Raw genomic sequence first — 21633 nt, 5'->3', positions numbered from 1 at the left:
TGTCAGTCTCTTTTTGAGATATTTCTTTTGTCCTGAGTTTAACAAAATATGACAGAGAAAAGGGAAGAGAATTTCTTTAACATTGGTAAAAAGTGAGATTGTACACCCGTCAAAGGTTTGATTTTAAAAGGAAAAAACTGGCCTCTTAAATGTCATTTAAATGTCATTTAAGTCTTAAGACTTAAAATGGTGGTGCAGAGTACTAAATGTAGACAATTCATAGTTGATAATGATAATAATAATAATGTCATTGATCAGTAGGGTAAACTGGGGTGCAGTGGGGAGAACCAGTATGGATGTGTGAGAAATTAATGGAAACCACAGTCTTTGCTTGTGCAGCATGTACAGGCTAGTGGGAGGATGAAAGAGAGCCCCTTACAGCGTACTTCCCATGGGCCAAGCCCTGGGCTGGTCATTCCTCCCATGTCACTTCATTTCATCTTCAGAACCACTCTATGAAAAGTAATGATCCCATTTCACAGATGAGGAAACAGTGGTTAAGAGGGACTCATCACACAAAACTTGTAAAGGACACAGAAATCGAATCCAAGTCTTCCTGATTCCAAAGTTGCTGTTGTTTACATGAGGCAGGGCTGCAAACTGAAATCACTTAAACCTCATATATGACAATGAACAAGAGACACTGTGTTTAAAAGCATGATCATAGAGGCCCTCCCTAATCACAAAGGAGGCTGGACTAGGAAGCCCAGGCCTTCCATAGGGGCTGCAATTTACTCATCTTTGCAGCCCAGGTCTGGTCATAATAGGTGTTCCCACAAGAACATGTAGGAATAAATGATAAACTGTCATGTTTCATCTTTGGGACACTCTTTTCTAACAGAATAGTCACTTGATGCATATCCACAGATTATTCTGAAACATTACAGATATTCAGGTGTGGTGTTTATTCAAACATGTTTGTTTTTCTCAGCTGTAGGCATGTATTTATTCCCCTCAGAGCCCGGTTGTAAACTACAAGCCATGTATTCTCTAGAGCAGTTAAACCTGACCCACATGTTTTCAAGAGCTGCTCAGAAACACTTCCAAAATGAAGATAATAGACCCTACTGAAACTACTAAAGGGCTGGAACCACGGCTCAAGTGGTAGAGCGCCTACCTATCAAATGCAAGACCCTTATTTCAAACCCCAACACGGCCAAAGGAGGGGAGAAAACAAGCTTAAATCTAAAACCTACTGGAGCCGGGCACGGCGGGGCAGTCTGTAATCTCACACTCGGGAGACAGAGGCAGGAGACTGGAAAGTTCAAAATGAACTTCATAGCAAGACCCTGTCTCAAAAAACCAATAAAAACAACATAACATAACATAACAACAACATAACATACACAAACAACAACACATGACTACTTGGTTGAGCTCAGCTGCAGCCTCGCCAACTTAAACAAATACAGAGATCCAAGAAAAGCAAACGCTAGACGGCAGTCTAACGAGAGGAAAGCGACTGGCACGTGGAAACGAAGAGTTTTGGCCCTCGGCGCCCGCCGTCGCCCTTCGGCTGCGCGGCCTGCCGCGCATGCGCGCTGCGTGCACGCAAGCAGACTGTGCGACAGCTACTTTTCATAGTGGGAGCTGGTGCTTACGCCACTTTGTTGCCACCATGAGTCGCAACTATAACGATGAGCTGCAGTTCTTGGACAAGATCAGTAAAAACTGCTGGAGGATCAAGAAGGGCTTCGTGCCCAACATGCAGGTGAGGCGGGGCCCTCCGCGTTCGGGTCGCCTGGCCCCTTCCCCCACTCTCCCGCTGCAGGATCTCCCGCTTCCGTGCCGCACCACTTCCTCCCCCGGGACCCCTCTCCCTCCGCCCCACCCGCGGGAGAGGCCCCCAAACATTGGGACCCACGGAGCGGGCGTTTGCACAGCGTTTTCACACGCCGGTCTCCTGAGCGCATGGTGGATGTGCGCTGGCTCGGGTCCTCAGACTTTCCAGTCCTGGGTGGAGTGGGGGGGGGGGGAACATGGAGTCCGCAGATCGCTGTCTGAACCACGCTTTTAGCACTCTCATTCCCTGTTTGCAATCAAACGGTTCCGTTCCTCACAACAGGCAAGAGGCACAGGTTACGGGTTGTTTGTTTTGAATGTGCTCTTCGCAGAAGGATCCCGAGGATCAGCAGGTGACACGGTTTTCTACACCCACCTCGGAAGAGCTCGGCCAAGACGTCATGTCCAGTTCCCTCTGCGGCGACGATGTGTCCCTCGGGGAGACTTGGGAGCCCAAAACCAGAGACTGAAACCCTGAGCTCGCTGCCTTTGCTAGGCTGCATTGCCATTTGTGCTATGTTTTCCGTTAATGGGAAGGAAGAAAACATTTGTGAGGTTTTGGTGCCTCTGTAGCATTTGAAATCCCGTAAGGACTGCAGTCCTGTGTCTTGCTCAATGGTTCCCAATTAACCGTTCCACTCTGATGCATTGTCAAAGCTTACCAGATGTTTGTATCCTGTCAGCACACACTGAGGAGTGAAAAAATCCACGGTGATAAAACAGTGCTCCACTTTCCCTTCGGTTCTGTGGGGAAATGGGAGTTCATTTGCTTATTATTTTTTAATTGGCACATTAATAAGAGTATATCCTAGGGGCACCATGTAGTGTTCAGTGTGTATACACTGTGTAATGTTCAAGTCAGAGTAAGCTTATCTCCTCAAACAATTTGTGAAGATTGTAAGATAAAGGGTGAATAACTGTCCTTTTTCTGAAATGCTTGGGACCAGAAGTGTTTCAGATGTTGGAGTTTTTTAGATTTTGTAATATTTACATAGAAGCTACTGGTTGAGCATCCCTAGTCTAACTCCAAATCAAATATGCCCCACAATCTGGAACTTTTTCAACATCTTTCAGTCTGAGTAGAAGGGCTTTTTTTGTTGTTGTTGTCGTTTAAGGTAATATGAAAGTTTTGTACAAAGTAAAACAATAAATACTACATACAGTGTGTTTTGTCCACTGTGCTTTACTTCAAGAACATGTGTTCAGATAGTTTTCCTTTTTCCTGGTACCAGGTTGAAGGAGTTTTCTATGTGAATGATGCGCTGGAGAAATTAATGTTTGAGGAATTGAGGAATGCCTGTCGGGGTGGTGGTAAGTAACATTAGTTTTACTTGTACAAGTGGAGCTATATAGTCTGAGTAAATAGTAACTCCAAATACTTTGGATTTTTTAAATATAAAGGAAGGGTAAAGGCTTGAAATGAACCAAAGTGTTTCCTTACTTGTGATCACATTACTAACCATTTGGTCTTGTAGAAAGAATTTGGAGGTGGTTGGGCCTGGTTTGTGTCTCAGCTAACCTAAGCACATGGTAGCAAGAGCTACCATTTATCCTGTACTTCATACCAGTTATTTCCCTAAGTGCTTTACATTCGTTGTCCATGTATCTTTGTCAGTCTTTTGCAGATGTGTAAGTCAAAGCTCAGTGTGGATAAGTGATTTAATTTGCTTGTGGTCATAACTTGATAACTGCATCAGAATTCAACCCAAAAGTGATCTCAAAACCAGTATTCCTAACCAATACCCTGATTAGCTTTAGTGAACTTCAGTTGTCTGATTTGTAAAATAGGACTTACTAACCCCTATCTCACATAGCTGCAGCAAGGTTTAGAGATAAATGTTATGAAGCACTAAGATAATATTCTAAAGATGATGGTAGAATAGAAATCATGTAATTTTGGCTTCTTTTATTAGATCAGCAAACTAAAGACTTTCTATGGTATGCGTACTCGTCTAAAATGACACAGCTAGGGCTGGAAGTGTGGCTCAAGTAGATTTGCTGTCTAGCATGTGTGAAGCCCTGAGTTTGAATCCTAGTATTGCCCAAAAGTAAATAAATTAATAAAATAACACAGCTAACAAGTGACAAAGCTGGACTGGACCCCCACATCCCCTGATTCTGAAGGCATTGTTTGCCCAGTTCTTCCTCATTGCCCTTTGTCACTTAGATTAAAACTGTTAACTTTTTTATGTAAAACATTGAAATAATACATTTTAATATTGACAACATAAAGGTTAATAGTTATGTTTTATTATATCTCCTATGTAACATTTGCAAGCAAACTTCTCCTGGTATACACATATTTGTATTTAATCTAGTGGTTTGGTCTTTCCTGCATATGTGCTTTCTTCTTGAATAAACTCCCTTCCCACTTGCTTTCCAACAGTCCTTTACTTTGTTGTTTTAGTAACCTTAACTACTACCCCTTCATGTAAGTCTAGAAACATGAATGTAATTAATGCTGAAAATCCAACATGTCTAAGACTAAATTTTTGTCTTCAGGTGTTGGTGGTTTCCTACCAGCCATGAAACAGATTGGCAACGTGGCAGCACTGCCTGGTATTGTTCATGTGAGTCAGAGTTCAGAAGTTTAATCGGTTCTGTTTCTTGTCTACAATTTGTGAGATACATGAATGACCACGCCAACAGACTGTGATATCATTCAGACAGTGACCTTTGAACATTTAGCAATAATTATAAAACCTAAGGAATAATTGAATTGGCTAGCATCTCAGTTCCTGATTGCCTTTAGTAGAATCTATAAGCACTCGAGAACCTTTAACAAAGTTTTTATGTTCTTTCATTTCTTTGTCATAGTAACATTATTCCTTGGTCAGTTCACCACAATTGTAGTTTTCACTGTGGCCCTATTCAAGAAGATAGTTGGAGAAGAAACATAAAGAAAATAAGTGTAGGAGTCAGGACTGAGTGGAGGGAGCGGGAACAACACAGCTCTTATGCACATGCTTGGGAAAGAAGGGCAGTGACAATAGCAGAGATGGTCTTCCCATATCTTGTTATTCTGAGGCTTCTCTATTTTGGGTTTCCTTGGTTAAAAGTAAGGCTTCATGAAAAGATTTTTTTCTCACTATAATTGGCTTTGTGATTAGTAGTTCTTACACCTAATTTCCACCATAGAAATGTAAAAAGAAGTCTTGATTTTACTAGTGCTTCAGCCTGCAGCCTGTTTGACAATCAGTATTAGGTTCATCAAGCAACCAAAGTAAGTCAGGTGTATTTCACTTTCTGATTCTCTTCCAGCGATCTATTGGGCTTCCTGATGTCCATTCAGGCTATGGGTTTGCCATTGGGAATATGGCAGCCTTTGATATGAATGACCCTGAAGCAGTGGTATCTCCAGGTAAGGTCACTCACTGCATGTCTGCTGTAAGATGTGTAGCTCATTAGCTTTCCCAAGGTAGAACTGCCTCTCTGTGTGCATCTCTCAGTCTCACTGTATTCTATCATTTCTTTTCCTCTCATTACTGAGAAAATTAGTTGTAGACACTTAGAAGCTATTAAAATATCAAACAAAGCATCCATATATCAAGCATTATTTGGCCATTGCCTATAAAACAAACATTTCTCTGGTGAATTTTGTATCTTTGTAACACATTTACCTCTTAGGGCCCAATAACGTTACTTTTACCTTATCACACTGCAGTATTGTGAGGATTAAATGAGTTCAGCTACATAAAATACTTAGGCCAGTGCTGGGCACATAGGAAGTACTCAGTAAGTGTTTGCTGTCACCATTTTTGTATGTATTCACCTCTAGTTCTATATATAAATATAAATATATCCTTCTGTGGTTACAGAATGTGTTCACTGAAAACATTCCATATCAGAAATAATACTTTTGCTTTCAAAGAGTCTGAATGCAAAATGAAAATTTAAATGACATTTTCAGCATTCTGCCTCTGGCAATAGTGGACTAAGTTGTTACAGACCAATCCCTTGCTGAAAATTTAAAAGCAAAACCCTAACTGAAGGCACAGGAAAACCACTAAGGCATTAAGAGGAATATGTTCTCCTAATATTTAGCACAGTTTTTCTCATGAGGTCATGGCAATTTTCAGTAAAGATACAGATGATTTGTATCATACAACTAATAGTCTTACAAACTTGACTTCTTGACCTCTAATTTGCGCATGGTTATATGTGCCCTATACTGCCGTGCTGAGCATATGCTTTCTTCAAGTGCGCACAGAACATTTAACGCACTGACCATGCGCTGAGCCGTAAAGCAGGTCCTAAATTTCAAACCATTGAAATCATTAGCAGTCCCAAATGTTTTGGGCTCAGGAACCCTTTATGATTCTTTAAAATCATTGAAGATTGATCTCAAAGACTTTTGTCAGAATTTACCTTACTAGAAATTAATACTGAGAAATTTCTTAAGGGTTTTTTCAAATTATTTTTTTAATTTATTTATTTTAATTTTTATTTTTTTATTATTCACATGTGCATACAATGCTTGGGTCATTTCTCCCCCCTGCCCTCACCCCCTCCCTTACCACCCTCTCCCCCTCTTCCTGTCCCCCCCACCCCCTCGATACCCGGCAGAAACTATTTTGCCCTTATTTCTAATTTTGTTGAAGACAGAGTATAAGCAATAATAGGAAGGAACAAGGGTTTTTGCTGGTTGAGATAAGGATAGCTATACAGGGCATTGACTCACATTGATTTCCTGTGCATGTGTGTTACTTTCTAGGTTAATTCTTTTTGATCTAACCTTTTCTCTAGTTCCTGGTCCCCTTCTCCTACTGGCCTCAGTTGCTTTTAAAGTATCTGCTTTAGTTTCTCTGCGTTGAGGACAACAAATGCTAGCTAGTTTTTTAGGTGTCTTACCTATCCTCACACCTCCCTTGTGTGCTCTCGCTTTTATCATGTGCTCATAGTCCAATCCCCTTGTTTTTGCCCTTGATCTAATGTCCACATATGAGGGAGAACATACGATTTTTGTTCTTTTGGGCCAGGCTAACCTCACTCAGAATGATGTTCTCCAATTCCATCCATTTACCAGCGAATGATAACACTTCATTCTTCTTCATGGCTGCATAAAATTCCATTGTGTATAGATACCACATTTTCTTAATCCATTCGTCAGTGCTGGGGCATCTTGGCTGTTTCCATAACTTGGCTATTGTGAACAGTGCCGCAATACACATGGATGTGCAGGTGCCTCTGGAGTAACAGTCTTTCGGGTATATCCCCAAGAGTGGTATTGCTGGATCAAATAGTAGAATACTGAGAAATTTTTAAAATGCAAAAACAAGTACATGTTTCATTTTTGTTATCAGAGCAAACATGTTAAAATATGTCATATAGCCTTTGGAAAATCTTACCAAATATTCATGAAAAAATAAGAGTGAAAGAGAAGTTGGGTGTAGTGGTACACTCCTGTATTCCTAGCGCTCATGAGTCTGAGGCAAGAGGATTGTAAGTTCAAGGCTATCATAGGCCACATAGGGAGACCCTGTCTCAAAAACCAAAAATAAATAAATAAATTAAAAGTGAAAGATGAAAAAGACAATGTCTTAACATTATTATAAAATTAACTTTACAGACCTGAAAGGCTCTTGACCCTCCATAACCATCCCCAAATCTCTGGGCCACACTTAAGAAACACTGATATGGATAATATTATTGAATCACTGTGGAATTAAGTTAGAAATCTTTTTTTAAACTAGAAAATTGGGCCAGTGGTGTGACTCAAACACTAAGAGCGCCTTCCTAGCAACCATGAGACCTGAGTTCAAAGCCCAGACCCTGCTAAAAAAAAACTAGAGAATCCGCCAGTATACTTGAACTTTAGCCATATGCTTTTAAGTAACCCATGGGTCCAAAACAATCATAATGGAAATTAGAAAATACTTTGAATTTTAATAACAAATGCTATATCTAAAAATTGAGGATGTTGAGAAAAGAACAACCTTGTGCACCGTCGGGGACCGTGAATTGGCATAGCCGATAAGGTTCCTTAAAAAATTAAAAATAGAACTTCCCTTCGATCCAGCAGTCGCAGTCTGTCACTGTCTCAAAGAGATGACTGTGCTGCCTTGTTTTTTATAGCATTCTTCACTATAGCCAAGGTCTGGAAACAACCTAAGTGCCTGTTGACAGATGATGAAGAAAATGTGGGTAGGTGGGTGCAATAAATACATTACATCACCTAAATGTAGAGAGCAGAATGTTGCTTGCCAAACTATAGGGTAGACAGGTGATTTGGGAGATGTTTGTCAAAGGGTTCAAAATGTCAGTTAGAAGATGATTAAGTTCTGGAGACCTGGCGTGTGGTATGGTGACTATAGTTAACAGTAACATATTGAATATTTGAAATTTGCTAAGAGAGTGGATCTCAGGTTTTCTCACCAGATAAAGAGAGGTAACTGAGGAAAAAGATATGTTAATTAGCTCAGTGTGGCGATCATTTTAGTATCTGTGTATATCACATGTACCTAAATATAACAGTTTTGTCAGTTTTATCAATAAAGCCAGGAAAAAATGGTTTTAAAAATAAGTTGAAAAATTTTGAGTTACTATTAATACTATTCTTGACTGCAAACATACACTGTAGTCTTAAATGCACAAATTAGGGAAAAAGAAAGGCTGAAATAGCTCAAGATAGAGAAAAGAACAAATTAGACCCTAAAAGACAAAAGAGATGGAAATAATTAAGAGCAAAAATAATGAAATTAAAACATAAATAGAAAAGACCAACAAAGCCAAAAGTTGGTTATTTGAAAAAAAAACAAATGGGAAAAAAAGAAAAAAAAAACAATAGAATTCACTGGCCCCTGGCAACTGAGTCAGAAAAAGAGAGAAGCATTACTCATATTGTCATCCCTGTTTGACGTGGTACCTCATTGGTCATTGTGGCCTCACTGGCCCATCAAGTACCTTTAGTTCATATTTACTTTGGACTATTTCAGTGTCACTAGATTTTACTCAGCAGCCTACTTCTTTGATAGCTACCTTAGGAGAATGGGTATCTTTTTAACCCTATATTAATTGTAAGAAACTGCAGGTAGCAACTGCTTAACCATCAGTTTTTGCTAATTGCCTTTTCTACGTTTTGTAGGTGGTGTCGGATTTGACATCAACTGTGGTGTCCGCTTACTAAGAACCAATTTAGATGAAAGTGATGTCCAGCCTGTGAAGGAGCAACTTGCCCAAGCTATGTTTGACCACATTCCTGTTGGGGTGGGATCAAAAGGTGTCATCCCAATGAACGCCAAGTAAGAGCACAAGTTCTAGCAAATGGAATGGGAGAAAAACCACATGACCCTCAGCTTTGTTTCTAATGTGGACGCTTGAGAGATGGAGATTGCTCAGTCACTTTTATGAATATAAATGAGTTGGTTTTATAAGCGTGAGATATAGCCCATTTATGAGAGACATTCGTTAACTGATGTTCACTAGAAGAGTCCTTGAGCTGGGTGTGGTGGCATAGGCCTGTAGTCCAAGTTACTTGGGAGACTGAGGCAGGAGGATCATTTTAGCCCAAGGGTTCAAGGTCAGCCTGAACAGCACAGCAAGACCCTGTTTCTAAAAAAGAAAGAATGAAGCTGGGGTTGTAGCTCAGAGCTACACTTCATGTACAGGGCCCTCAGTTCAATCCCCAGCATTGCAAAAAATAAAGGGAGAAAGAAAAATCCTTGACATAGTATAATATTTATAATGGAATAATATCCACTACTGTTTATTTAGTACTTCCTAAATGTAAGGCACTGTGGTATCGTACAATTTTATCTAAACAATAACTCAGGTATCCCTGATTTACAAGAAAAGAAGTCGAGGTTGAGGAAAGTAATAAATAAACTTAGTAAATGATGTCAGGATTCAAACCAAAGATCTTTTGACTCTTTCAGAAGCTGTATTCTGAATCCCACTCCCTTTTGTCAGTGAACTTACTCACAACCCTCCTTTTGAGTTAACATACTGAATGTGTGCTTCAGCTGCGTAGAGAATTAAATACAAGGTTACGGTATGGCCGCCTCTCAGATAGCCGTTGACTGGACTGGACTGTGTCGTTGTTCTCAAAACTGCACCTTAAACTTTGCAGAGTACTTCAGTAGCAGAAGAGTGTGCTTAACAAGTTCAAGTCAACAATGTTCCTTTGGTATCTTCTGTTTTGTCTTTAAAATTCATGTGAATTTTGCTTCTTTTCCAAGTATATATGCATACAGAAATATTGTAGCTACTACCTGTTACATTATACATTCCTTCCCACCAAAAAAAAGAAAATATTTAAAAACAGACATTTGACATAAAGTTGATATACTTGGAAGACACTAATTCTGTGATTTCAGATGATCCTAACATGTAGCCTCACTTTGAAAAACAACAGTGAATTTCAGGCCTCTTCATAAATATTTTAGGTAGGAATTTTATCCTAACAATACATAAAATGGACTGTGCCTACGGTAGCAAGGAATGGAATATTGAAAGCTATAATCTCTTCTGACCATGTTTTAGAAGAAGGTAGACCATGGATGAAGATTAAAGCTTCTTCACTCTAAGCATTTAATGTTGCAGTTGCAATAAAGCCACATAATACCTTTGTAAAGGTGGTAATCCACCTTAAAATTTGTGTCAGAAGAGGTTTACATTTTATTATTGGACTGTAATTTTTTTGTGGATTATTAACAAAGGTGTATAGTAGTAAAATTAGTGGTAAATAGTGATAATTTATCAAGATTACAAATCTTTGGCTGTTTAATCACAACCTCAGTGAATTCAGGATAGGAGAGGCAAATCCAATGGAAAAAAAAGATTTGAAAAGTGCAGCAGACTATATAAATGTCAAGAAGAATTATAACCATTTCAAATGAAACTTTCACCAGTTTATATTGTGATATTTATGTGACTGCTTTCCTTACAACTAGAGTGCTGGAACATAACTGTGTAGCTAGCACAGGCCTAATACATAGGAGGTAATTGTAGTCTGTCTCTCTGCCCTTTGAGATGTGGTCCTTCTTAGGTTTGATCTGACTTTGCTTTGAAATAACTAGACTTTATATGACTCACTCAGAGACTTGGAGGAGGCCTTGGAGATGGGTGTGGACTGGTCCCTAAGAGAAGGCTATGCCTGGGCTGAAGACAAGGAACACTGCGAGGAGTATGGAAGGATGCTGCAAGCTGACCCCAATAAGGTCTCAGCTAGAGCCAAGAAAAGAGGCCTTCCTCAGGTAACTGACTTCTCAAGGACTACATGTTACTTTTCCATATTTAGTTTTTATTGGGGGAAGAAATCTATATATCTTTTTGCTAAATGCAATAACCATACCCTTGGGACTTTTCACAGTATATCAAAAAGAATGCAAATCTACTTATGCATCAGGCATAAGTAGATAAAAAAAACTCCAGGAGCTTGCAAATATTCATAAAAAATAGCATAGGTATCATAAATTAGAAGTGGATAGGAAAAAATGGGATATGATTGTAAGGTTTACAAAACATGCCAAAATTATATATGGACATACTTTGACATTCTGTAGATAGGACCAAGTTTTCTGGCATCTAAGATAAAAAGACATAACCTTGTCAATTGTGGTGTCCAAGAAGTAAGAATACCAGATGTTTGAAATTGTGATAAGTTTGCCACCACCCATTCACTGTGACCTTGAGTGAGATTCTTGACCTCGCATGGGCTCATTTTTCCTATTGAAAAATTGGAATAGTTAAAATTTGGCAACCTTTGAGACTCTTCCAGCACTGTTGTTCTCTGCCTGTCTAGAATATACCTGGTTATAGGTATGTTCTTTCAGTGGTGGGTGTTTCTGAACTTAAAGGTGCATCATAACTCATTGGAATCTTGTTTCAGAATCAGCATCCACCGTCATTCTTTGTAGAATTTGACCCTTAATGATGTTTAAAATGTTCTTGAGTCATTTAATGGCAGGGGGTTTTTTTTGGTTCATGATGCTTTTTATGTGTGTACACTTCACATATACAATGAGAATAGATCTCAGGAGCTGGTCTATAGTATTGTGTGGAATATTGTTTTAAGTGAATGAAGCATTTCTAAGGCTTAGAATGTTTTTGTTACATAAAACATTATTTGTATGGTTATTTTGTTGGTCATGGTGTTTACTTTTACCTATTTGTTTTTAAATGGATCTTCTTTAAACCAGATTAGAAGTTACTTTATCATTCTTACATTTGCAGTTGGGGACCCTGGGAGCAGGCAACCACTATGCAGAAATCCAGGTTGTAGATGAGATTTTCAATGAGTATGCAGCTAAGAAAATGGGCATTGACCACAAGGGACAGGTGTGCGTGATGATCCACAGCGGAAGCAGAGGCTTGGGCCACCAAGTAGCCACAGGTATACTCTAGACCTCATTTTTTTACTTGGCACCAAAATGTAGTTTATACTGCGTGGGTTTTTATCCTGGTTCTTCTAACTTGTGACCTAAATAACTTCATTGGGCCTTTCTCATCTTTAAAAAAAAAAAAAAAAAAAAAGAGTTATAATCATCATTTCATATGGTGAATTATTGTTTGTAAAATACTTAAATGAGTACCTAGTGCTTAGTAAGCATCCAATAAATGTTACCTCCAGTTATTGTTACATTTACTCTTAGGAGTTACTGTTAACTATCTTGCCAAGAAAGAGCAAGACTAAGCTGTGGAGTTGATGAAGTAGGCATTCATTGACCAAGTATCAGGTTCCTGCTGTGCAGGACTTAAGATAAAGTCATTATTTCATGACAATGACATGTTTCAAAGAAACAAAAAGATAAAAGGTAGTAGAAAGAGAAAATAAATATAACATGTTCAGGAAAAAGACCTCAGAGATGGCTTCATGGATAGAACATTTGAGCTGAGCCTTGCACTTTGAACAATCACACACAAAGGACATTCATGACAAAAAAGCACAAACAAAAGCAAGAAGCAGGGACATGGATGACTTTGGATGGCTTCTCGGATATGTGAAGCAATTAATGAATATGAAAAAGAATGTAAACATGGGAACTATAAACATTAAATTTCATGTTGCAGTGCAGCCTTGTATTTATATTTCATCCTGTGAGAATTAATAATTTGTGCCAGCCTGACCCTTTCAAAGCTGTATAATCTAGCAGGTGCATGAAGCATTCATTAGCTAGTGTTTCAGAACTTTGTGCTGAGTAACTTTCTGCTGAGTAACTTTCTGCACTTTGTCATGAATACAATTTTCATACAGATCTAGCAACTTTTCTCCAGCTCTTTCATATTAAGGCACTAAAAGTTATTTTTAGAAACCATGATGGTAATAAAAAATGTGTATTACTACTTCTATACTCATTCATTCACATGTTGGGGAGAGAATAGACCATGTTGTTGGTATTTATGTACACATCTCATTCTCACTTAAAGTTTCTAGAAGCACATGCTGTGTTTGTACCCCTACATAGTTTATGTCACCCATTCTGAAAGAGAAGATTCTCAACAAACATCTTGACTGAGCAGATAGATGAACTCAGAAACATATTAAAAGGAAAGTTATATTTTTCCCTTATAGGGTAAATTTGAATGTAGTCTTCCCTTATGCAGATTTCTTTAAGGAAACCTAACTGGTTAGGACTTGTTGCTCTCTTATTCCAGATGCTTTAGTAGCTATGGAAAAGGCCATGAAGAGAGACAAAATTATAGTCAATGACCGTCAGTTGGCATGTGCTCGGATCTCTTCCGCAGAGGGACAGGACTACCTAAAAGGAATGGCAGCAGCCGGGAACTATGCCTGGGTCAACCGCTCTTCCATGACCTTCTTAACCCGTCAGGTACAGTAAAATTGATCTTCTGAGTTAATCATCATGAAGTTAAGTGTGTTAAAAACATGTCGTAGTCAAATAAAAGGAAGTGGAGTTTGATTGTGGAAGTTTGCACAACATTCAAAATGCTGGGATGGGACTAGGGGCATGGCTCAAGTAGTAGAGTGCAAGGCCCTGAGTTCAAACTCCAGTCCCACCCAAAAAAAAGTACTGGAGAAGTGTCCAAGGTTTTGGTGTTCTAAACTAAATCAGCAATGTCAGGCACACCTGGAAAATGAGAGAAGAGAAGCCAAAATGATTGCCTGAATTTGCTGTCAGCCTCAGAAAGAATGGAATTACCATTTGCTGAGATTAAAAGGGCTGAGAAAGAAGCATTTCTGAAGGGTGGGATTAAGAGAGCAGTCAGGCGGCCTTCCAGCCAGAGATGGAGTTTAGAGACTGGAGTGTGGCCTAAAGGGTAGTCTCTCCTTTAGGTGAAGATCAGTAATTTTGCTCTTTTCTAACTCTGAAGTCTCTCTCCTTAGGAACACACAAGCTGATAGTTAATAAGTTAAGTTCTGCACAGCTGGTTTCTGGATGCTTTTAACAAGCTGTTCTTCCTAGGCCTTTGCCAAGGTCTTCAACACGACCCCTGACGACTTGGACCTGCACGTGATTTATGATGTTTCTCACAATATCGCCAAGGTGGAGCAGCATGTGGTGGGCGGAAGGGAGCGGACGCTGCTGGTGCACAGGAAGGGCTCTACCCGTGCCTTCCCTCCCCATCACCCCCTCATTGCCGTTGATTACCAGGTGCATAGCCCTGCATTTGTTCTTCAGCAGAGGGGTCATTCTAAATGTGCATGCATTTAAGCAGGAAAACAATAGCTGTGTAAAGAAAAGACTCTGTCATGCGTGAGAACAGATTGCCAGTCTTCTGTGCAGCAGGGATTCCTCCTGCATCATGTGTGCTTGCAGTATGCTGTCTAAAAACTGCACTGACGATACTTTACTCCACTAACATGAACTAAGGCCTTGAAATTAATGAAAGACAGGATAAAGATTAGGCTCAGCCACTCTCTCATTTTCCAGATAAGGAAATGAAGCCAACAAATAGCAAGTGCTTTGCTCAGGATGGTTTTTCTAGTACTTGCCTCCACTTTGGGATTTTTTTTTTTCCCCATACAGTCAGTCTTCTCTGTTCTTCATGACCCTTACATTTTATTCCCTTTCTCTTCCTTTCTTTCCCACTTATCAAAAAATCAAAGTAGTATCTTAATATAATTGTAAGAGCAATGGGTTTAGAGGCCCAGGTTTCTTTCACAGTTCTGCAGTGCAAGAGGAAATATAAGAGGACTGGGAGCTTGGCTCAAGGGGTAGAGCATTTGCCTAGCAGGGACACAGCCGTGAGTTTAACCCCCAGTACTGCAAGAAAATTTAAATTTCAAGCATAAAAGGCCTATGCTTTTCTAAATTATAACCTGTTTTGTTTGTATGCATCCTTAGCTCACCGGACAACCAGTGCTAATTGGTGGCACCATGGGAACTTGTAGTTATGTTCTCACTGGCACTGAACAGGGCATGACTGAGACCTTTGGAACAACCTGTCATGGAGCGGTAAGGAAAATGGAACTTTCTTAGAGATGCTGTCTTTAGTTTACGTATTGTTTCGCATTTTGATAGATAAATGTACCTGATTGAGCATTAACAAAGTTGAGGTTTGTGTCTGTCATAGCTTTCTCTTAGAAATTATTCTCCATAATATATATTGTTTAATGAACTGAACAAAGTCACCTAGTACCTCTACCTTAGTGAGGTCATAGGAAGGCCAGGGGCTGTTCCTCACCAGAACATCCAGACTGGGAAGTTATCACTCTAGATGAATTTATAAGTGGTCTCTAAGTGATACAACTTCAACAGATGTAAATATATGTCATAGTTTATAATAGCAATTCACTGAATTTGCTTCTTTCTCATGGATAGTCTGCTCAAGATTTGAGGGGTTTGAGGGGCATGCCCTATTTGCAAATCAGACTATATATAGTCTGCACACCCATTTTACTTGTTGCTTCTCATCTTCTAAGGCAGGAATGAGTAAACTTTTATGTAAAGGGCCAGGTAGTAAATATTTTAGGGCTTGAAGGGACCATATGTTCTCTGTACCAGCTATTCAGCTGTGCCATTTTAGTGCAAAAGTAACGGTAAGTACTATGTAAGTGGCCACTGCTGTTCAGTAGAACTTTATTTACAAAAACAAGTGGTGGGCCGATAAGCTATAGTTTTCCAGCCCCTATTCTTAGGTAGTGTTGCAATGGGAAATACCCTTCTAGGAACATTGGCTGTGTCTGGTGGCATCTTTGATTCACAGGGTTGGGTTGGGGAAGTGTGCTACCAATATTAGTGGGTAGGGGACCCTAGGCTACTAAACTTCTTGTAATACACAGGACAGTCCCACAACAGAGATTTAGCTGGTTCAGAATTTAAGTGGGGTACAGAAAATTTTAAATCATAAAGAGCACAAAGCTTTTGTGACAACAGACACCATTCACATTCATGGTCGGGGTAGTGGCTTACACTTGTAATCCCAGCTACTCAAGGGGCAGAGATGGGGAGGGTCAGAGTTCAAAGCCAGCTCAGGCAAAAAACTTAACGAGACCCCCATCTTAGTCAATAAGCTGGGTATGAGGGTATGCACCTGTGATCTCAGCTACATGGGAGCCTCGGTAGGATTGCTGTCTGAGGCCAGCACCAGGCAAAAAACAAGACATCCTACCTGAAAAATAATTCAAACAGAAAAGGGCTGGGGACATGACTCGTGGTAGAGCACCTGCCCAGCAAGTACGAGGCGCTGAGTTCAAAACTAAATCTTTAAATTCAGAACCTTTAGATAGAAATTTATTTTCCAAAAGGATATGACAAGACTTCTAATAAGAGGCATGATAAAGTGGTAAGGAAAGGTAGGGTTTTTTTAGTTGAAATACATACCTACACAAACACGTATCAAGTTTGGCAGTGGTCTGGACGCTCAAGTAGCTTAGCTGGTCCAGCCAGCCTGGACACTGTAGGCAAAGTACTGAGAGCCTGTCTCAAAAACAGATAAGTATACTTTTGTGAATGGCACAGTGTACCCCCAATATAACAATGATACAGTTTTTTTAAAAAGAAAAAAATAAATGAATAAATAAGTACAATCAAGGAAGAAAATGGCTTAAGTAATTGCTGGGGTCAAAGATAAAACTTACCTTGGAATTTATTATGTGAATTTCATTCCTTTCCCCATCTCTTTTCTCATTCTAGGGTCGTGCATTGTCCCGAGCAAAATCTCGACGTAATTTAGATTTCCAAGATGTCTTGGACAAATTGGCAGATATGGGAATTGCAATCCGTGTTGCTTCACCCAAACTGGTTATGGAAGAGGTGAGAGAAATTTTGAGGCAGCAATTTTTGGTATTGCAAAAATTAATGACTTCATTTCAGTTTGTCTTCCTTGGTTTATCTCATTCTGGTTTTATGTTGTCCTTTGTTTGGAGGTTTATTACAAGCCACATCCATAAAAATGATTTTTACTATCTATATCTAGTCTCCGTGTATGTAATCTTTAAAAATAGTTTGAGCTGATGCATTTTAACCTTGCTTTGCCACAGTTATATACTTCTGTTTCAGTTGGAAAGCAAATTTGAAAAAGAAAAGGGAAATGTTCAAAGAAAGTTTTGGTTGATTCACAGAGAGGAAACATTTTGTTTAGGTATGTATGCATACATACTTAAATTAGATGCACATAACTTCTTAAAAATTTAAAGGAAAAAGCCAGGTGCAATAGGTCAAGCCTGTAATCGTAGTCACTTGGGAGGTAAAGATCTGGAGGATCATGCTTCAAGACCAGCCAGGGCAAAAAGTTCATGAGATTCCATGTCAACCAATAGCTGAATGTGGTGGCACACCCCTGTCATCCCCAGTTAAGAGGGGAAGCACAAATAGCATTGCAGTGCAGGCTGGCCTGGGCATAATGTGAGACCTTATTTTAAAAGTAACCAAAGCAAAGTGGACACCAGTGGCTCACACCTGTAATCCTAGCTACTCAGGAGGCAGAGTTGGGGAGTATCAAAGTTAGATGCCAGATCAGACAAAAATGTTCACAAGTCCCCATCTCAACTAACAGTTGGGTGCAGTGGTACGCCCCTGTCATCCCTGCTACTGCGGGAAACATTAATAGGATCTCAGTCCAGGCCAGCCTGGGTAAAAAACAAAACCATATCTCAACAATAACCAGTAAAAAAGGGCTGGGGGTATGTCGCAAGGGTTAGACTGCCTGCCGAGATACTTATCACCGTATTTTTTTCCCTGAGTGCTATTTTTTTAAAGCTAGTTCTAGTTATGTATGACATTTTGTTGTTCTTTTTAAAATTTAGTAATTATAAAACTGTCTGTGGTACCTTTTAGTCATTGTTGAATATTCTGCCAGCTGAGGATCTTAGTTTCTGCCCATAGTGAACATTTAAGTAGCTTCTAGGATTTTGCTGCTATAAATTAAGTTGTAATCAGTATTTTTGTCCCTGAAGCTTTTTTCCAGGTCCTTTAATAATTAGATTGAAGTCTCAAAAGTAGAACTGTTGAGTCAGAGTATGACAAAGCCTCATCATTTAATAACTGTTAATTTTCCCTGTTCTTAAGAATACTACATTTTTAATTAAAAACTTGGGAAATAGCCAGGCTTTGGTGGCTCATGCCTATAATCCTAGCTACTCAGGAGGCAGAGATCAGGAGGATCGCAGTTCAAAGCCAACCCCTGGCAAATAGTTCACAAGACAGTATCTTGAAAAAACCCATCACAAAAAAAGTGCTGGTGGAGTGGCTCAAGCTGTAGGCCCTGAGTTCACAAAACAACAACAACAAAAAAAAATGTGGGAAATACAAAAAAGAAAACAAAAAACGTCTAGAATTCGACCAGCTGGAGTTAACCACTGTTGATGTTTGGGATGTTTACTTGCATCACGTAGTTTTTGTCTCTTCTAGGTGATAATATGGTGAACAAAACTGCTTACCAGATAGTAAAATGTGCAGTGGGTTAATGACCATGTAAGTGCTAGCAAGTAAAAATGAAGCAGGGAAAGGACATAAGAAGCGGTGGGGAGGGTGCAGTTTTAAATAGGGTGGCCATGGAAGGCTTTAGGGAGTAAGAAAAAGGCACCATGGATATCTAGAGGTAAGTTTTCCAGGCAGAGAGAACGGGTAGAAAAACTTGAGTTGAGATTGTGCAGGGAGTGTTAAAAGAGAGCAAATAGGACAAGTGTGACAAGCACAAGAGGGGGATGAAGCCAGACAGGGAGGGACACCAGATCATGTGATTCTTTTTTTTTTTTTTCCACTTTACAAAAGTACTTTCGCTTTTACTCTGAGTGAAATAGAAACCCAGTGAAGGATTTTGAGCAAAAGAATGGCATGATCTGACTAGTGTGTTTGAATGCTGATGAGAAGACTACAGAAAAATAGATGATGCAGAAAAGAGGGGAAGATTACTTACTGGAGTGCATTGTGTTTGAGAAGATGAGACAAGATGGAATCTGGTATATGTGTGAATGGGGTTGGTCTGTGCCGGAGCACAGATAATTCCTTCTTAATAAAAGGAGAGAAGGTTTCTCTGCAGATAGGTGGGAAAGATATGAAAGAGTTCTTGAAAATTCTGACTGGTTGCTTCTATTTTATTTTGGTTTGAGCATAATTAGAAGAAGGGTTAGCAATTGAGAATGAAGGCACAGGAGAAAGTATGAAATAGTCATCTAGGAGAGGGAGAGTAATGACCCATGACATTTTGGGTGATTGGCAGGCAGCACCAAAGGTTTACTTGAGTTCAATTCAGTGATTTGGGTGTTTTCATCTACATTCAACTCTGAAGGGGCAGGCATAAAATAGGTGTTGAGTTATCCTTAACTAGGGCCACAGTTACAGCACAGTTAGAGAGAAGCAAGGTTACTGAGGATGGTACAAAGGTACCATAGGGCCTAGTGAAATTAAGAGTATTGCAGATGGAGGACAGAAGGGAGGGAGCAGGACATGCAGGCTGTAATCACCTGGGATGATTGAAAATGAGGTTTTGGAGGAGTTGTAGTCACAATGACAAGTACTCAGAGTGAATGGTGGAGGCACACAAAGCAGCAACCATTGGAGGACCACAAATCAAGAGACTAAGAAGCAAAGATACCGAAAGGATCCTTTCCTGGATAACTAAATCATTCTGAACCATAGCATGAGAGGGTGACAGTGAGCCAGGAGCTAGAAATCTTCAAGTAACATTGGGGAGTGAGTCAGACTGTAGCAGATAACTGCAGTAGAAGGTAGTGATTGGTATAATATTACTGCAGGACTCAAAGCTGAAAGTGCCTAAAGAGGAAGGAAAGAGGATGGAAATAGCCATGAAGAGCAAGGAGGACCTTACTCTACTTCCAGGTCCAGTAGCATGACCCTGTTAGAGAAAATAGCTAGTGCTACTTTCAGAAAGTTGGAGGCAAAAATAATATCCTTAGGGGAGACGAATGTGAAAGCAAAGTAAGGGAGTATACAAAGAAGGGGAGGAAAGGATTCTGCACTTGATTCACTGGAAGGAGATCAGAGCCCACAATGGGAAAGTTTCAGAAACTGGGAGAGAATGGGAGATGGGATAGAAGAGTATGTACAGAGCCCTGTGGGATCCATCTGGGCACCCTAACCTTGTACATGAATAGAGATGAGAGGGGATGCAGTGAGATAGTTCTAATGGTGGCAAGAGTGTAGATGAGGGTAGGAAGGAAGGACTAAGACAGATTCTGAGAGTATGTGCACATATCCACACACATAGTTTTAATTATATATATGAATTTAATAACTTTCTCTTCAGAGTAACTTTTTCTGTGAAGAGAAAGTTATTAATACATAGCTATCCCAGAAATTGTGACAGTTGCAGAAATACATAAAGAGAAAAATTACCAACAATTTTACTATTCAGAGATAATTATCACGAACATGGTTTGGCACATTTCCTTCCTGGCATGTTTTGGTGTGAATGTTTTATTTAACTACTGTTTTTCTTAATTGTACAAGTTATACATGTTCTTCAAAGAAGTTTTTAGAAACACAGAAAAAAATATAAAACGAAGTAAGAGTGTTTCTGTCACTATCCCTTACCAACATTGAACTTACTCATGTTTTTAAGTTTTGCTAACTTGATAAGCAAAAGAAGCCTTCAGTATTGCTTTAATGTGTATTTCTTACAGTTACAAGTGAAGTTTGATGCTTTGAAAGATCCTCTTTTTTTGATCAACTTTTATAGTGTTTAATTCCTCCCATGTAGGCTCCTGAGTCCTATAAGAATGTGACAGATGTGGTGAATACCTGCCATGACGCTGGAATCAGCAAGAAGGCCATAAAACTGAGACCAATCGCTGTGATCAAAGGGTAGAACTTTAACCAACAGGCCCTCGGATACCACTAACTGTCACAAAATGGAAGTGGACTGAAACACTCTCAGACATCACACTCAAGACCAGACAGGTTCCAAAGTGTGCAGCTGTAACTGCCCCGTGCCAAAATGGTTGACAGGGAGGCTGCCGCTTCCGGGAGCCAATGTTGTAAAATAGCCTTTCAGGGGCTATTTTCCCCATCAGGAAAGGGATGAATGTGCTTCCTCCTCGGTTATTCTTTACACCAAGTTCTGTTTATATCCCAGTAGGTGTCATTAGAGCATTCTATTAAATATAAAGGTTTTGACTTGCTGAGTTTGTCCATCTATGAGCCACCCCTGCACTGAGCAAAATCTTAAATCCCCTTCTCACCTGGAGAGCACCCAGGACATTAGATGAGTGGATAGTGGGATTTGTTGAGGAGGATGTATTGGGGAGGTAAGGAATAGGGGCCCAAAAGAGAAAATAATTTTTCTTAGTCTTGCTGCCTTTCATATTCTAAATACAAGGCAAAGTTTTGCCTCGTCTGTAGCACAATATTTGCTGGTGTCTGTCATTTATTAGGCCTGACCTGGCAGACTTTTTTGAGTGATGCTTTGCATGGCAAAAGCAAAGAAACCTCACATGAAAACCGCTATCTTTACATTTACATTACATTAAATGACCACAGCTGTGAC

At 39.7% G+C, this 21633-nt stretch overlaps 1 protein-coding gene across 1 annotated transcript; it reads left to right on the top strand.

Annotated features, from left to right (window-relative positions):
• Positions 1 to 1525: 1525 nt before the first annotated feature.
• Rtcb (RNA 2',3'-cyclic phosphate and 5'-OH ligase) lies at positions 1526 to 21263 on the top strand. The gene is made up of 12 exons (XM_020183369.2): positions 1526 to 1711; positions 3015 to 3093; positions 4285 to 4352; positions 5044 to 5143; positions 8867 to 9023; positions 10820 to 10976; positions 11956 to 12115; positions 13378 to 13553; positions 14148 to 14336; positions 15030 to 15140; positions 16821 to 16940; positions 20848 to 21263. The coding sequence occupies exons 1-12, from the start codon at positions 1535 to 1537 to the stop codon at positions 20953 to 20955; spliced, it is 1602 nt and encodes a 533-aa protein (XP_020038958.2). The 5' UTR covers positions 1526 to 1534; the 3' UTR covers positions 20956 to 21263.
• Positions 21264 to 21633: the final 370 nt, after the last annotated feature.

This window comes from Castor canadensis, chromosome 8 (assembly GCF_047511655.1).
Source record: "Castor canadensis chromosome 8, mCasCan1.hap1v2, whole genome shotgun sequence".
Classification (NCBI taxonomy): domain Eukaryota; kingdom Metazoa; phylum Chordata; class Mammalia; order Rodentia; family Castoridae; genus Castor; species Castor canadensis.
The sequence above is the reverse complement of the archived record's forward strand: the minus strand, read 5'-3'. Positions and strand labels throughout refer to the sequence as shown.